The following is a 15,537-nucleotide window of genomic DNA, read 5'->3' as shown; positions in this document are numbered from 1 at the left end:
AGTCCAGGGGTCCCAACTAATCAGGTCTGGCTACTTGCTCCCCAAAACCAAGGAGGACAAAATCATGGTGGAAAGAAGGAGAACTTGGATCAGTGTGGTCACATTGGGAGAGCAAAGTGCAACCCCACAGCTCAACCCTGAGCTTTAGTTTAAATAGAGGAAGAACTGGGTCAGGGCGAGAGGTCTCGTCATTCAGCTGTCTTAATTACTCACTAATTATGTCCTGGCGGACTGTTCTCAGTTCTGGTTCTGAAGGAGGCTCTTTGTCCCTTGGGAGGGAGGGCATTCCCACTTGTTGCTAGAGGCTCACCTGGCCCTGGAAGGGACGGGTTCCAGTCCATGATATCATGGCCCCGGCTGGGAGGTGGCTCTACAGTGGGCTCCTGTCCCCGTGAGACCAGGACTGAAGACTTCTAGGCGCGCCTTCAGGGTCTGAAACAGGAGGCCGTGAGTCTTGCCTGGTCTCGACGGGGACCAAGTAAGTTAGGGGAACTCAGGGCTGAGCCGCCTTGTTGTGCTGGTTTCTAGTTGCGATCTGACAGGTTGACAGCTGAGCAGGTGACACAGCTTGAGGTAATAAAGGGGACGACACCAAGGAAGGGGAGAGGCCAAGCTTCCTCCAGATTTCAGTCACCAGGGGCATCAGCTCTGCTTTTCCCCAGTGTTACTGGCCTGACTCTGGGGATGGAATAAATCGGGACCAGCCAAGACCCAACAGGACTCTCCCTGTCCCACTCTCTCCCTAGTCTCCAGCCGCAAGAAGGCTGTGGAAGCCAAGTGCAGTCTGGCCTGCGAGTACCTGAGTGAGGAGGACTACATGGACCTGCTGTGGACCACCCTGTCTGAGTTCCCAGGTGAGGGCCCTAGGCCGGGTGAGGCCGGGCAGGGACGCCTGAGACCATGGCATCTGCTCAGCTGGGGGCGCCACCTCGGCCACCCAGATGCAAGTCCCCGTTTCTAGGGAAGCCAGGGATTTTTTTTTTTTTTTGAACCCTTAGCTACAAGCAGTCAAGAACTGTGATGGGCTGAGATTTTTTTAAAGGGGTGGAGATTTGGCTTCATGGTATACAGGGGTCCTAGGTTCGATCCCCAGCACTGGAAAAAAAAACAAACAAAACAGAAATTCTTTGAAGCCTGACTCGTTAAGCTGCCCAGATTCATGCATGCTAGCAGAAGACAGGAATCTCCTGGAAGAAAGCAACATGATTTATACATTGTATCAGTTCCTCTTGCCCCAAGTCCCACACCCATGATGAAGAAGAGCCAATGGGATGCTATACGTGCAATAGATTTGCAACATGGCTGAGTGTGTGAGTCCATTTTTCATTACTGTAACAAACTACCGGAGACTGGCTACTTTATAAAGAAAAGAGGTCTATTTAGCTCAAGGTTCTGGAACTTAAGTACCAGGTTCCAGCATTGGGTTGGCTTTGGTGGGTGATATGACAGTGGTGGAAGCACATGAGAGAGGGAGAGATGGCAGAGCAAGACAAGAAGCAAAAGGCACTGGGCAGGGGCAGTAGCAGCTTCCCCCTGGACCCCACTCCTCAAGGTCCCACCACCTCTCAACATCACCACACTGAGGACCAAGCTCCCAACAAAGAACCTTTGGGGGGATACATTTGAACCATATCCCAAACATAGCCTTGAGGAACCCCAAGTAGGAAACCCAGATCTTTTATAATGGGCTGCTGGATGTCTGTCCATCCTTTGCTCCAAAGGGAGACATCATCTTTATTATATTACCTAGTGAACGTAGCTGCCCTCTGCACCACAAGGAGACAATACCTGTACCTTCCAAGGCTGTATGCAGACAATCCTACAATGACAGTGTGAAATGATAGTCAACTTTGAAACCAGGGCTCTGCTCCTGAGATATGCAGAGATACAAGAGACCCAGGGAGAATTGCCCACCAACACCAGGAAGATAGGAAAGGACGGAGGGGCGTCCGAAATGCAAAACGCACGTGATACAAAGGTTAGGTATCTTTTTTCCTTCAAGAGGAATGGTAATTGCAACACTAAGATCATCAACTTTTTTTTTTTTTTTTTAAGTATCAGGGATTGAACTCAGGGGCACTTAACCACTGAGCCCCACCCCCAGCCCTATTTTGCATTTTATTTAGAGACAGGGTCTCACTGAGCTGCTCAGGGCCTCGCTATTGCTGAGGCTGGCTTTGAACCCGAGATCCTCCTGCCTCGGCCTCCCGAGCCTCTGGTTTGACAGGCGTGCGCCACCGCGAATACTTACTGTATACCAGGAATGCTGCCAAATGCTTTACGATACGAGCTCAGTCATCTTGTGAAGTAGTATAATTAATCCCATTTTACGAGGGAAGACGCTGAGACTTGGAGCAGCGATGAAACTTGACCAGTGTAGTGGAGATGGTTCCTACGGCTTACCTCGACCAGTCTCTGCATCTCTGCGCCTCAGGGCTGTACCTCAGTGAAAAGCCTCTGTATCTGCAAGGGGGCAGCTGGAAGAGCAGAGTTGATGCCCAGGAGCAGCCTTCCAACACTGACCGCAGGGCTTGGGGTATAAACACCCGGCTGCCTTGCCCACCAGGCAGGAGGGTCCATGGGGCGGGTCCTGCTGGCTCCCAGGTCCTCCAGTGGAACTCGGCTCTGATGGCCGGCACGGGAGTGACTTGCTTGAAACCTGACCTTCTTGGTCATCTTCCCTCATCCCACTGCCCACGGTGCTCCTGGTGCCCGCGTGAACGACCTTCTGAGTCTGCCCCTGGCACCTGCATCCTTGTCCCACCGTCCACTTCTGGGAAGACCCAGCCAGGACGCTGAGCGTCCCACAGCTGGCAAAGCTAAGAGCTGCGTCCCTGCGCAGGGTCCAGAGTCTAACCCTGTGACACTCTCACTTACCTAAAACCCTCTCCTCATAGAGCGTACTAGGTAAGACTAAAGGCTCACAGGTTAAGGCTCAGCCCTGCCACTCACCATCTCTGCGATGTTCAGTGTGTGACATCTCCATAACTTTCAGCACTCACCGTTCTTGTGATTCATCTCTGAAATGAGATTCTTCTTTCCTTGTTTATTGTTTTATATGTTTTTTTTAATGCATTGGTACATCCCAACCTCCTAGCATAGTTCCTGACCACAGTAAACACCCTATTAATCAACTATTGAATGTAAAAAACGGGATTATTGGTAGTGTTTATTTGGAAAGCTCTTTAGATGATTAAATATGATAATAGATCTAACAAGTATTTCCCCCAAATATAATCATTAGTAGTAATAACAATCACTATGCAATATGGCGTCTACTGATTTAGGAAAGTTAGGTTTTTTTTGGGGGGCGGTTAGTATTTAGTCTCATTTAACAGATGAAGAATCTGAGGTTCAGAGAAGACCAGGGACTAGCCCAAGACCACAGGGCAAGTTAAGAGACAGATGCGGTCTTAGAACCGGGTGTTTCTCACTCCCAGCCTGAGCATTCTGCTGCCTGGATTCAGTGAACGTTGCCATTCCAGTTCTCTTTGGCACCTGTATTACCTATTGTCATGCCACAAAGTGTCACAAAGTTTAGTGGCTTACAACACCACACTCATTATCTCACAGTTGCTTGAGTGGGTCAGGAGTCTGGGGGTCATGGCTTCCTTTGGGTCCTCTGCTTTGGCCCATCTCCCCCTGCTGCCGTTAAGGAGTCGGCCGGGGCTGTGGTCTCATCTGGAAGCCCGTCTGGGCCAGACTCTGCCTGCACGTGGCCCTTGTCATCGAAATCCTCCAGGGTGGCTGGACGGAAGGCCTGAGTTCCTCCCTGGCTGCTGTCTGGAGGTCACCTCGGGTTCTTTGCCAGGTCACCTTCTGCATCAAGCCAAGGGCGCTAGAAGAGCCAGGAGAGAGGGGGCGGGGGGTGCCGGCAAGACGGAAGCCAGTCTTGGGAACCCTAACCCGAGCAGTGACCTCCCCTCCCCTCTTCTGTCCTTAGAAGCGAGCCACTGGCTCTGGAGCACTCTCACGGGGAGGGGAGGACCAGGGTGTGCATGGCAGGGAGGGTCATTGGGATCCACAGCAGAGGCTGCCCACCATGCCCCTGCTCCCCGGCAGGCGTCCTGGTGACTCTGTGGATCATCGACCGCCTGGGCCGCAAGAAGACCATGGCCCTGTGCTTCGCCATCTTCTCCTTCTGTAGCCTCCTGCTGTCCATCTGTGTCGGGAGGTGAGTTCCCAGAGGGAGGCTCACGGCTGCCCCGCAGCTGCCCAGTGCACCAGGCTCGAGGCTGGGGACTGTGACGGGGGTGAGCGCAGCAGGGACCTTTACCCCGGGTTTGCTCTGATAGCATCAAATCCAGGCTTTGCCCTCCTCTCCCAGTGAGATCAGGGCTGTCACACTTAGGCAGGGATTCAGAGCGTCCGTTGGTTCAAAGGAACCTGACCCCGTTTCAAGTAGACCCAGCCTGATAATTGGGCATTTCTCCATTTTCCCAAGTCCCAACAACCTCAGCCTCTAGAAGCGATCGGTGCCTTCTCTTGACCTGAGAGATCCCAGACCAAGCCCCAGGAGGAATCTATGGACCATGGAAGCCAGGCGAGAGGCAGCTTGGACCAGGAAATGTTGGCATTCTGGAGTGGGACCGCCGAGGGTCGGGAATCAGGATTGTCCTATGAATACTGAATACCCGTGTCCGTTCCCTGGCTCAGCTGGCTCCTGGCTCCATTCCTGAACCCCTAAGTTCCTCTCTGGGCTGATTATTTGTATCCAGTCTCGCCCCATGTCTCAGCCTGGTACCCTGGAGAGGGTCCTGGAATATGTATACCCAGGGGGACTGTCACTACCCCAGGGAGACTGTCACTACCCTGTGTGTCTACGTGTGCGTTCGATGGAGGTGACCTTCACCAATTTCCAGGGTTTAAATTCCACCTGGAAAGGTAGGATTTTGCTGAGGGGCAGGTGTGTGTGTGTGTGTGTGTGTGTGTGTGTGTGTGTGTGCGCGTGCGAGCGCGAGTGCGCATGCACATACACACAAATACCTGATCACCTGCTTTTTTTTCCTTTCCCCAGAAACGTGCTCACCCTGTTACTTTTCATTGCAAGAGCGTTCATTTCCGGAGGCTTCCAAGCAGCCTATGTTTACACACCTGAGGTAGGAGAAGGGTCTGGGAACGGCTGGGGTGGGGTCGGTGGGCCCCATAAACTGCCGCCTGGCATGCTCCCTGGAATGTGTCCTTGGGTCCAAAGGGCAACTGGGAAACCCTCCATAAAAACACCTGCTCAGTAGCAGAATCCAGATGTCACCTACCTGTGTGAACACAGAGAGAAAGGACCCCGCATTCTCCTCCCTGGGGACAACTCTTTCCAAGCTGCCTCTGTGGGTGCGTGTGAGCAGTCCCATTGGGCTATCAGTCACTGAGAAGAGTTTAATAAAGGGACTGGTTACACAGGTATGGCACAGAGCCTAGGGGAACCAACGCCCCAGAGTGTACAGTGAGGTGCAGGTGCCCAGGGGGACTGTCACTACCCAAAGCTGGTTGGGTGAAGAGAGAGGTGGGTGGAATTCTTTTTCTTTTTTTTCTTTTCTTTTTTTTTTTTTTTTTTTTGGTGGTGGGGTACCAGGGATTGAACCCAGGGGCACTTAACCCCCAAGCCACATCCCCAGGGCTTTTTATTTTTACTTTGAGACGGGGTCTTGCTAAATTGCTGAGGCTGGCTTAGAACTCATGATCCTCCTGCCTCAGCCTCCCGAGCTGATGGGATTACAGGCATGAGGCTGGGTGGGATTTTTAATGGAAGGAGACAGTTGACATTTAAATCTCAGTGTTCGGTAATCAAGTTTGATTGTGACACACCATACCCTTTCAAGTACAGATGATTCACTGTGTGTGTGTGTGTGTGTGTGTGTGTGTGTGTGTGATCAGGGATTGAGCCCAGGGCTTTGCGTGTGCTAGGCAAGCGGTCTACCCCTAGGCTACACCCCCAGCCGCACAGATGATTCCTGATTTCTAAATGTTCAGCTTTAGGACGGAGTGAAAGCCCTGTGCTATTCAGTAGCACCCACCCTGTGGTGTTGGGTAGGTTAGGTGTATTAAGTGCATTGTTGAGTTTTTAACTTGGAAGGGATTTATTGGGCTCTATCTAACCCATCCTCAGGCAAGGGACCTCTGTCCATGGGGGCTGCTCTGTGCTCTTTGGCATGGATGCCAAAGACCATCTGACCGGCACAGCCCAGCGAAACTGTAACAAATAACCCCCAACATGGAATTGGTTGATGTGAAAGGAGTTCCTCACCTGTGAAGCAGTCCAGTATGCGGGATCTAGGTTGGGGAGCAGCTTTCCATCCTGCAGTGATCAAGTGACTTTGTCCCCCAGGGGATATTTGGCACCATCTGGAGATGCATGGGGTTGTTGTAACTTGGGGCCAGGATCAGAGGCCAGAGATGAGGCTGAGCTCCCTGCACAGCAGGGTCCCCATGACAGAGAAGGACCCATCCTGACGCCCGAGGGTGCTGAGGTCTGGAACCTGCCTGCCCCAGGGTCCCGGAGTCTTCCCGGAGCCAGAGGAGGCCAGTGGAGAGGACATGTCCCCAATGACGATCTTGGCCTGAAAGATGCACGTCCCCCTCTCTTGGTCCAGGGGACAGCTGTGCACGTGGCCACACCGGGGTGTAAACAGAAGCTGTGTAGCACTCTCATCTCTCTTTGTGAAATCCCTTGACAGCCCCTGGTCAGAGCCTTAAGGGGAACTCGGGAGAAGTCACAGGTGGGACCCTGTGGGTACAGAGGAGTCTCTGGGGGCCTCCCGGGGCAGAAGGAGCCCCAGACTGGGTTCTTGCCCACATCCACCCCTGGGCCTCTGCCTTGGCTGAACTTGCCGCCCACTTTGGGGTGCGAATGCCCCTGCCCCCGTCTCACACCCATTAACTGGGTCAGCAACACCTGGGGGACGTGTCTGGACTTCAGGCCTGCCCGTGGGGGTGGTCACTTCGGTCCTGAGCTGCAGGGGACGGAGGGAATTTCGCATCTTCCTGAGCCCACGTTTGGTTCCGTTCCAGGTCTACCCCACGGCGACACGGGCGCTGGGCCTGGGCACCTGCAGCGGCATGGCCAGGGTGGGCGCGCTCATCACGCCCTTCATCGCTCAGGTGGGTGTCACCCGAGGGCAGGGGAGGGGCTCCCGAGCCCAGGGCACAGTGAGCGGCCGCTGTCCCTCCGAGCCCTCGGGGTTCACTTCACGAGAGTGGGCCTGCCACCCGCCTGCGTGCAGATGGGAAGAGAGGCACAGAGGGATAGAGGAGTCACCAAGGTCACACAGCTGGGACCTAGACAGGGCCACAGTGGAATTCAGGTCCTTCCTGGGCAGGAGAAACCCTTTGAGTGCCAGATGGTTCGACCCCAAGCAATTTCGATAGGCTGGGCATCAGTGCCCTGGTGTGAGGCAGGAGGGGGGCCAGAGCCCAGGAGTGTGAGGCCAGCAAAGCCAACAGACCTACCCCCGCAGTTTGGGGGATGAAAAATAACTGGATCAACGTGGGAAACTAATGTCTTAATCTCTCTTTTCAAAACGGAATTATAAGGGATAGTTACACAATTTCGCGACTCTGTGCGCCTCTAAGCATTTCTGTTTAGTTTTGGGGATCTCACTAAGTCTATTGCTTTTTGAATATCCAACATTTTTTTTCTGTTTTAATTGAGATAAAAGTCCTGTAATTAAAAATTTTTTTTTTTTTTTTTGGTACCAGGGATTGAGCACAGGGGCACTTAACCACCTGGCCACATCCCCAGCCCTTTTTATTTTCTTTTTATTCTGAGACAGAGTCTTGCTAAATTGCTCAGGGCCTTGCTAAGTTGCTGAGGCTGGCCTCAAACTTGCAATCCTCCTACCTCAGCCTCCCATGTTGCTGGGATTATTGACAGGCACCACCACACCCAGCCCTCTGCCCTTCAAACTGCCATTCCCTCCATTCTCTCCTTCCCCAGTCCTTATCAGCTGTCCTTCTGCCGTCTGTCTCTGGGGATTTGCCTGTTCTGGATGGTTGAAATAAATGGAATTCCAACACCTGTGTGAGCCAAGTATCTCCCTGGTGCTGTGGTTGGCCACTGCACGTCACTCCTAGCTGAGGTTGGCTGTGAACCTGCCATGGGGCTGCAGAGTGCCAGGTGCTCTCAGCTGTCCTCACTCACGAGATAGTGCCCTTTGGCCCATTCCGCAGATGAGGAAACTGGAGTCAGCCGTGCCACGTGGCCTGCCGTGTGTTGTAAAGCTGGGAACTTGGCACAGGCCAGAGCAGAATTATAAGGAGTCCAGACTCTTGGGCTTGATGTGCTCAAGTTCAAATCCCAGCCCCATCCTTATTATCTGTGTAACCCTAGGTATGCTTTTACCCTCTCTGAGCCTCAGTTTTCTCCTCTGTAAAATGGGGGTAAAGTGCTCCGCTCCCAGGGCTGTTTTGTAGAGTGCCTGTGACGATTCCTTCCTCCCTCCATCCTTTCCTTCTTTCCTTCCATCCTTCCTTTCTATTGAACCCTAGGGTGCTTAACCACGGAGCCACATCCCCCCAGACTTTTGGATATTTTATTTAGAGACAGAGTCTCACTAGGTTGCTTAGGGCCTTACTAAGTGGCTGAGGCTGGCTTTAACTCAGGATCCTCCTGCCTCAGCCTCCGGAGCCACTGGGATGACAGTGGGCCACCACAGCCAGCCAGAGGGGATGTTCTCACCCACCTGCGTCTCCCTCCCCAGGTGATGCTGGAGTCCTCCGTGTACCTGACGCTGGCCGTGTACAGTGGCTGCTGCCTCCTGGCCGCTGTGGCTTCCTGTTTTCTACCCATCGAGACCAAAGGCCGAGGACTCCAGGAGTCTAGCCACCGGGAGTGGGGCCAGGAGATGGTTGGCAGAGGGACACACGGTGCAGGTGTCGCCAGGTCGAACTCTGGCTCTCAGGAATAGTGACCGCTGGGGAAGCTGAGCTGGTGTCTTGGAGGCTGCGGAGCCCAGCCGGGCTGCTCGTGGTCACTGCCGACGACGGGAACTCACCCGAGAAGACGGCTGGACTCACAGGGTTCTGTGTCTTGACTCCGTTTGCCGTGTTCCCTGAGGCCGCCCGGGATGGGGAGGCTCTGCCCTAGGGGTCCTCTGTGTAGGGGAAGGCTTTCTAACGACCTGTGGGTCTGCATGGGAAAACTGCCACTTGTAGGTGAGTCTGGGGGTCCTGGCAGCCAAGCAGATGCCCCCCAGAGTCTCCTGTCACACCTTCAGTGAACCACCACCAAAAGATCTCTGTAGATACCGTCCAGGCCCAGACCCCTGTGACACTTGCCATCCACCAACTGGACCTGTTCAGTAGGTGTCTCCTACACCCCCCGGCCCCAGGCTTTCTTCTTTGAGATGACAGGTGACCTAGGTGTGTGGCCTGAGCGGCTTGTTCTTAGACTGGGGAAATGCTCTCCTGCCCGTCTGCAGGGGTCCCCCTGACTCCCCGGGGTCTGCCCAGTGGAGACTGGCTGGTGCACCTGCATTGGAACCTGAGCCCGGTGTCCCCGCGTGGCTACCTCTGGAATCGTGTCTCTGGCTCCAGGGCCTCCGGACGTGTCCCTGGGAAGAGCAAGGTTTGCACCCGATGGCAAACTCAGAAAGCTGTGATCCCACTCCCAGCCCAGAAATTGGGGGCTGAGGCTCAAAGGAGGAGAAATTCAAGCTCGAAGCCCAAACAGGAGTCACCCCTGTAGCAGCAGCAAAGGCCACGCTCAGGCGTTCTGTCCAGGTCTCCTCCTGGGCCAGCCTGAGTGGTGCCTCCTGGGGAGAGGAAGTGGCTCACTCGGGTTTCAAGGTTGGATTTTGCACCCAGGTAGGGGGCTGAGTGGGCAGAGGAACCAAAAGGACATGCCTGCGTCGGGGTCAGGGGAGCGGGAATCCCTGACGCGCACATGCTCCTTCCTTCCTGTTTGTGGGCACCCCCTGTTGAGGGCTGTGCTGGTCCAGACCACACAGAGGCAGCTCCTGGGCTCCCACCCGTGGCACCCCCAGTGGGGATCCTGGAGCTGGGAAGAGCAGGAAGGCCCGGATGTGGGAAGAGTGAGCATTTCCAGAGGAGGAGGAAGGAGGCCGTTGGGGCTCGGTGTTGGCCTTCAGAGGAAGCCGGCTGCATCCCTCCCAGGATTGGTCGACACGAGCCTTTTCCCCACGGAGAAGGCCAAGGACCTACGGAGGGAGGAAGGAGGCTGCCAGATCCCCTCCCAGGCCAGAGAGGACCCACCCGTTGCTCGATGTCAAGGGAGCCCAGTGTGTGCGTTCATCTCCTATTAAAACATGTCGGTGACGGACGAGGCGGAGGTCTAAGCCTGCTCATTTGTCACAGTGTCCCAGTGGCAGTGCAGTTTGACAGTCTTGGGAACTCTGTCCATCCGAGGAAATCTCAGCGTTTTGATAGGATGAACTCTTCCAAAAAGAGGGGGAAGTTGCCCGATTGACCTGTACCATCGGGCCTGGGCATGACCCTTGGTTCTAAGGTGTGGAGGACATGATGGACGACTTCTTCAGGCTCAAGTCCTAGGTCAGCTGCAAGCACTCCCCAGTCCTTGGAAATAGGCTGCAATCCTCCCCATTCCAGGCTGTCCGACAGCACACAGCTTGGCAGATCTCTCTCTCTCTCTCTCTCTCTCTCTCTCTCTCTCTCTCTCTCTCTCTCTCTTTCTGACATCCACATTTTCTTGAACTCCAAGTAGCTAGAGCTCTAGTGATCTCTGGACATCTGAGTTCTCCTAGGTAACACAGAATCTTTTATTTATTTATTTATTTTGCAGGGGTGGGTGTGGGTACCAGGGATTGAACTCAGGGGCACTCGATGACTGAGCCCCATCCCCAGCCCTATTTTGTGTTTTATTTAGAGACAGGGTCTCACTGAGTTGCTTAGGGCCTCGCTTTTGCTGAGGCTGGCTTTGAACTCGTGATCCTCTTGCCTCAGCCTCCCGAGCCTTTGGTTTTGTCTTCTTTTTTGCTTTTTGCCTTCCAGCTGCTCAGATACTGCCAGTGGAGCACATCTGCTTCTTCACCCTCAAATAATCCAGTAAATTGGGGACTGGGAAGGAGTATTTGGTAGGCAGGAAATGTTTTCTAGGGACTGTGTTGAAGGAATCAGTTTTCTACTTGAGAGAAAGAAAGTTTAAAATTCTTTACCTTCTAATTGGCTTGCCCTTTAAAAACAAATCAGTGTTATTGAATGATATAAGAAATGTCACAGTAGTCATAAGTCTCTGAAATACATAGGGCCTGGGGCTGGGGATGTGGCTCAAGCGGTAGCGCGCTCGCCTGGCATGTGTGCGGCCGGGGTTCGATCCTCAGCACCACATACCAACAAAGATGTTGTGTCCGCCGAGAATTGAAAAATAAATATTAAAAATTCTCTCTCTCTCTCTCTCTCTCTCTCTCTCTCTCTCTCTCTCTCCTCTCTCTTAAAAAAAATGAAATACATAGGGCCTGAAGCTGAAGATGTTTGTATCTAATTTTAAACAATTCTCTCAAAAGCTCCTGTTTCCATTAATGGAAATGTCATTTGTTTCTCTCCACTTTAGAAAGGATTCCAGAAAATGTTCAACATAGCCAGGGTCTTTGGTTCTTATTTCAGGCATTCTCAAGGGTACATAAATGACCTTGGTGTTGCTGGCAGTGACATGAAAGAGTACCTAGGGATCAGCTTTGAAAGGAGTGTAGATTGTGTGTGTGTGTGTGTGTGTGAGAGAGAGAGAGAGAGAGAGATTGAACTGAGGGGCGCTTATCCACTGAGCCACATCCCAGCCCTTTTTCATATTTTATTTAGAGACAGGGTCTCACTGAGTTGCTTCGGGCCTTGCTAAGTTGTCGAGGCTGACTTCAAACTCATGATCCTCCTGCCTCAGCCTCCTGAGCTGTTGGGATTACAGGTGTGTGCCACCCCACCTGGGGATATTCAATATCGTAATAATGATAATCACTGGAAGTCTTTGAAAGATGACAAGTTTCCCCGAGTTGTTACATCAAAGGACTGGCATACCCTTAGCCACAAGTAGCAGCTCAACAACAGCCTCAAAGTCAGGCAGAGTCCAGGGGAGCTTCAGCAGCTCAGCAGTTCATCAAGGACCCAGCTGCTTTGTGCCTTTCCTCCCTGTCATCCCCTGCATGTTATCCATTAGACCCTATGTGTGAAACCTCATGGTCACAAGATAGCTGTCAAAGTGCCAGGCATCAAATTTATTTTCCCAGGAAGTAGAATCGGAAGCAAGTGGTCAAGTGTGGCCTGGTCTCATGAGATGGAATGGAGAACCGGGAGCCCCCAGGCCCAGGCAGCTCCCTCTCTGCAGACTGACTTCCATCTCCCTGTGCCTGCTGTGCGTGCATAACTGTGCCTGTGGCTTCTGCTCCCTGGGACTCCCTGTCCTCACAACTGAGCTCTGCAGACACTGACTCAGCTGCTGGGTGTCCCACTTCTGAATTCTGGAGAAAAGAAGGTGATTGGCCCATGTGAGCACTGGTCCTGGGGCTGATTTTAGTTGGGTGGGGGGAGTGGAGTCAAGAGAGACTGATGTGGCAGCTGCGGTCTGCCCTTTCATCAGAGTATCACAGGCAGCTGCCAGATGTCTGAAACCCACAACAACATACCAACTTGGTTCTGTTATTAAAGTCTCTTGTGGATCGTGTCATGCACAGGGTCAGTGTGTGTGGAGTAACTGCCAGGAACCGGATGTGAAACTCAACGCCAAGGATGCAAAAATGACAGCATGTGGTCCTTGTCTTTTTGGCTTTTTTTGGGTTTTTTTGGTACCAGGGAGTGAACCCAGAGGCACTTAACTCCTGAGCCACGTCCCCTCAGCCCTTTTTATATTTTACTTAGAGACAGGATCTTACTAAGTTGCCTAGAGCCTCGCTAAGTTGCTGAGGCCGGCTTTGAACTTGTGATCCTCCTGCCTCAGCCTCCTGAGCCACTAGGATTACAGGCGTGCACCACTGAGCCCAGCCATGGTCCTTATCTTAATGAGACACAGTGAGGTAGGAGAACAGGCCCAAACACCATTGTAGAAATGTGACATGGGCCCTGCTGGACAGAGGAGGCACCCAGGCTGCAAACCCAGAAGCTCTGAAACCTCATGAAACATCTTCTGACCCCGCAAAATGGCTTCCCTGTGGTCACTTACTACCTTCTACCCTTGAGCACCTTAGACATCACATAAAACCATCCTTGATTAGTCAAGGATATTATATGATGAGCTCCTTCATACGGCCCATGCCAGAGAACAGAGCACTTCCTTTTCTCTTATCTTTTTTGAACCCAAAGGTGCTCTACCTATGAGCTACATCCCAGTTCCCTCTTATTTTTTATTCTTGGCTTTGCTAAGTTGCTGAGGCTGGCCTTGATCTTGTGATCCTCCTGCCTCAGCCTCCCGAGTGGCTGGGATGACAGGTGTGCTCGACCGTGCCGGCTGAACAGCGTGCTTTCCAGATCTATCAGTAAGAACATAATTCCACTCCCAATAGCATCAAAGAGGGTAGCAAATGTAACAAAAGGATTGGAAGACATGCCAACTACAAAACGCTGCTGAAAGAAACATCGAAAAAAACTGATAGATATTCTCTGTTCACGCAGGAGAAGACTGAAAAGTTTTAAGATATCAATCAACATTCATTGAATTTTCTATAGCTTCAACACAATCAAAAATCTTAACTGGTGTTTTTACAGAAATTGGCAAGCTGATTCTACAACTCACATAACTATGCTAAAGACCCATAATAACCACAAAGAAAAGAAAAGGGAAACGAGAAGGAAGGAAAGGGAAGGAGAAGAAAAAGGAAAAAAAAAAACTTGAAAAAGAACAAAGCTAGAGGACTCATACTCCCCAATTTTAAAATGCATTACAAAGCTACAGTAAGCAAGGCAGTGTGGTACACAGGGAAGTCGGATAGAACTCAGAGTCCCCAGAAAAACCTATACATTTATGGTCAACTGGTGTTCAACCAAGGTGTTAAGACAATGAAGAAGGAATAATCTTTTAAAAATTCATCAAGCTGCTAACAATCCCTGAAAGATCACCTTAAGGGAAAGAGAGGAGTTTTAGGTAAACTACAGAAATCCACGTTGACACAATCTCTAGGACCTCGTAGGTTACAGAATTCCTTCATGCTCCTTCCTATTCTGCATTTTAGGACAGAGTCATGAGGAAGCCATTATTTCCAAGAAGTTCTTACCACTTACAAAACAAAACCCAGAACAGAACAGGAGGGTCACCTGGGTGTGAACGTGGACTTTGCTGGCCTCATACATGGCATGCTGGCCCTCGAGCGCTGTGATGGACCAGGTAGCCTTGAATAGTTGGGGTCACTTTCCCTGAAGAATTTCAATTTGGGGAAAGAAATCGCTTAAGTTCTGAATCTCATTCTAAGTGCCATGGAGCGCCCCTTCCCGGGGAGCCTTGCTGGAGTCCCCTAGTCTTGTCCCCAAATGTGGTTCTGAGGAGGGGAGATTTACTTCCTTTTCAGTGTGTTTGCTGAGAGTTGGGCAAGAGGCCCAGCCAACCAATGCCTCTGTAACTGTGGGGGTTTTGTTTTGTTTTGCAGTGCTGGGGATTGAACCCAGGGCCTCATGCAGGCTAGGCAGGTGCCCTACCACTGATCTATGTCCCCAGTAACTGTCCATGTTCTCCTCAACTTGGAATTCACTATTGTGTGCTGGTTGAAAGTGAGATACCAGAGCCATAGTTTGGGGGCCTGAATCTTCCTTCTTCTCTTTCCCAACTCTTGACCTTGGGCTCCTTCCTGTGCCTCGGTCTCTAACCTACCAAGTGGGGATAAGAGCTACCCACGGGGCACTTGTGAGGATTGAAGAATAATGGGCACAGGAGCTGAGCACAGAGACTGCTACCCAGTCAGGAAGCAGTAGGTTTCAGCTATCGAAATAAAAATCACTGTCGTTAGGATAGAGCTCCTAGATCTTGGCGGTCTCACCCAATTCGGCTTAGGATTGTCCAGCATCATGGAAGATGCCTCATGCAGAACCCCGTGAAATGACATGGGAAGGGACCGGCACTGATGGCATGGGCAGAGCCTGGGGTAGCATCCCATGGACCAGCGGAGACCTCCCCGCAACACACAGGGTACCGCTGGTCCAAGATGCCCGAAGCGTCCTAGGCTCTGGGCCTTCCCACAGACCCAGACAGGTGAAAATTCAACCTCCGAGGTGGACGCAGGTAATGAGGGAAGAAGATGCTGAGGGTCTCTGTGATGGGTGATTTTAGGAATCACAGGACTGGATTAAGAAATACCTAGAGCGCAGGGTGTTTCCAGAGGAGACCAGGGTGTGAGGTGTTGGGCTCAGTGGGGAAGGGCGGCCCTCAGCGTGACAGGCACCATGCAGCACAGTGGAGCCTGGGAGAACAAGAGGCAGAGGAAATGCTTCTCTCTCTCTCCCTCTCCCCCCTCCTTGGTCTCTCCCTCTCCCCGGTCTCTCTCTCTCTCGGGGCTGGGAAGCTCTTCTGCTCTGGGACAGCAGAACCCCAGACTTTCAGGCCTTTGAACTCTAGACTGACACCAGTAGGCCCCGGTGTCTCAGGCCTCTGGCCGC

The 15,537-nt window shown here is 52.3% G+C and overlaps 1 protein-coding gene across 1 annotated transcript in view; it reads left to right on the top strand.

Annotated features, from left to right (window-relative positions):
- The window catches only part of Svop (SV2 related protein), an 81,928-nt gene extending 73,003 nt beyond the window's left edge, over positions 1–8,925 (top strand). The window contains exons 12-16 of the mRNA XM_077795584.1: positions 747–854; positions 4,063–4,174; positions 5,018–5,099; positions 7,006–7,095; positions 8,694–8,925. Of these exons, the coding sequence (XP_077651710.1) occupies positions 747–854; positions 4,063–4,174; positions 5,018–5,099; positions 7,006–7,095; positions 8,694–8,900 (599 nt within the window). The 3' untranslated portion in view covers positions 8,901–8,925. The remainder of the gene's footprint in view (positions 1–746; positions 855–4,062; positions 4,175–5,017; positions 5,100–7,005; positions 7,096–8,693) is intronic.
- The last annotated feature ends 6,612 nt before the right edge of the window (positions 8,926–15,537 follow it).

The sequence above is a fragment of the Urocitellus parryii genome, chromosome 3, assembly GCF_045843805.1.
Source record: "Urocitellus parryii isolate mUroPar1 chromosome 3, mUroPar1.hap1, whole genome shotgun sequence".
Taxonomy (NCBI): domain Eukaryota; kingdom Metazoa; phylum Chordata; class Mammalia; order Rodentia; family Sciuridae; genus Urocitellus; species Urocitellus parryii.
This window is presented reverse-complemented; position numbering and strand designations above follow the sequence as displayed.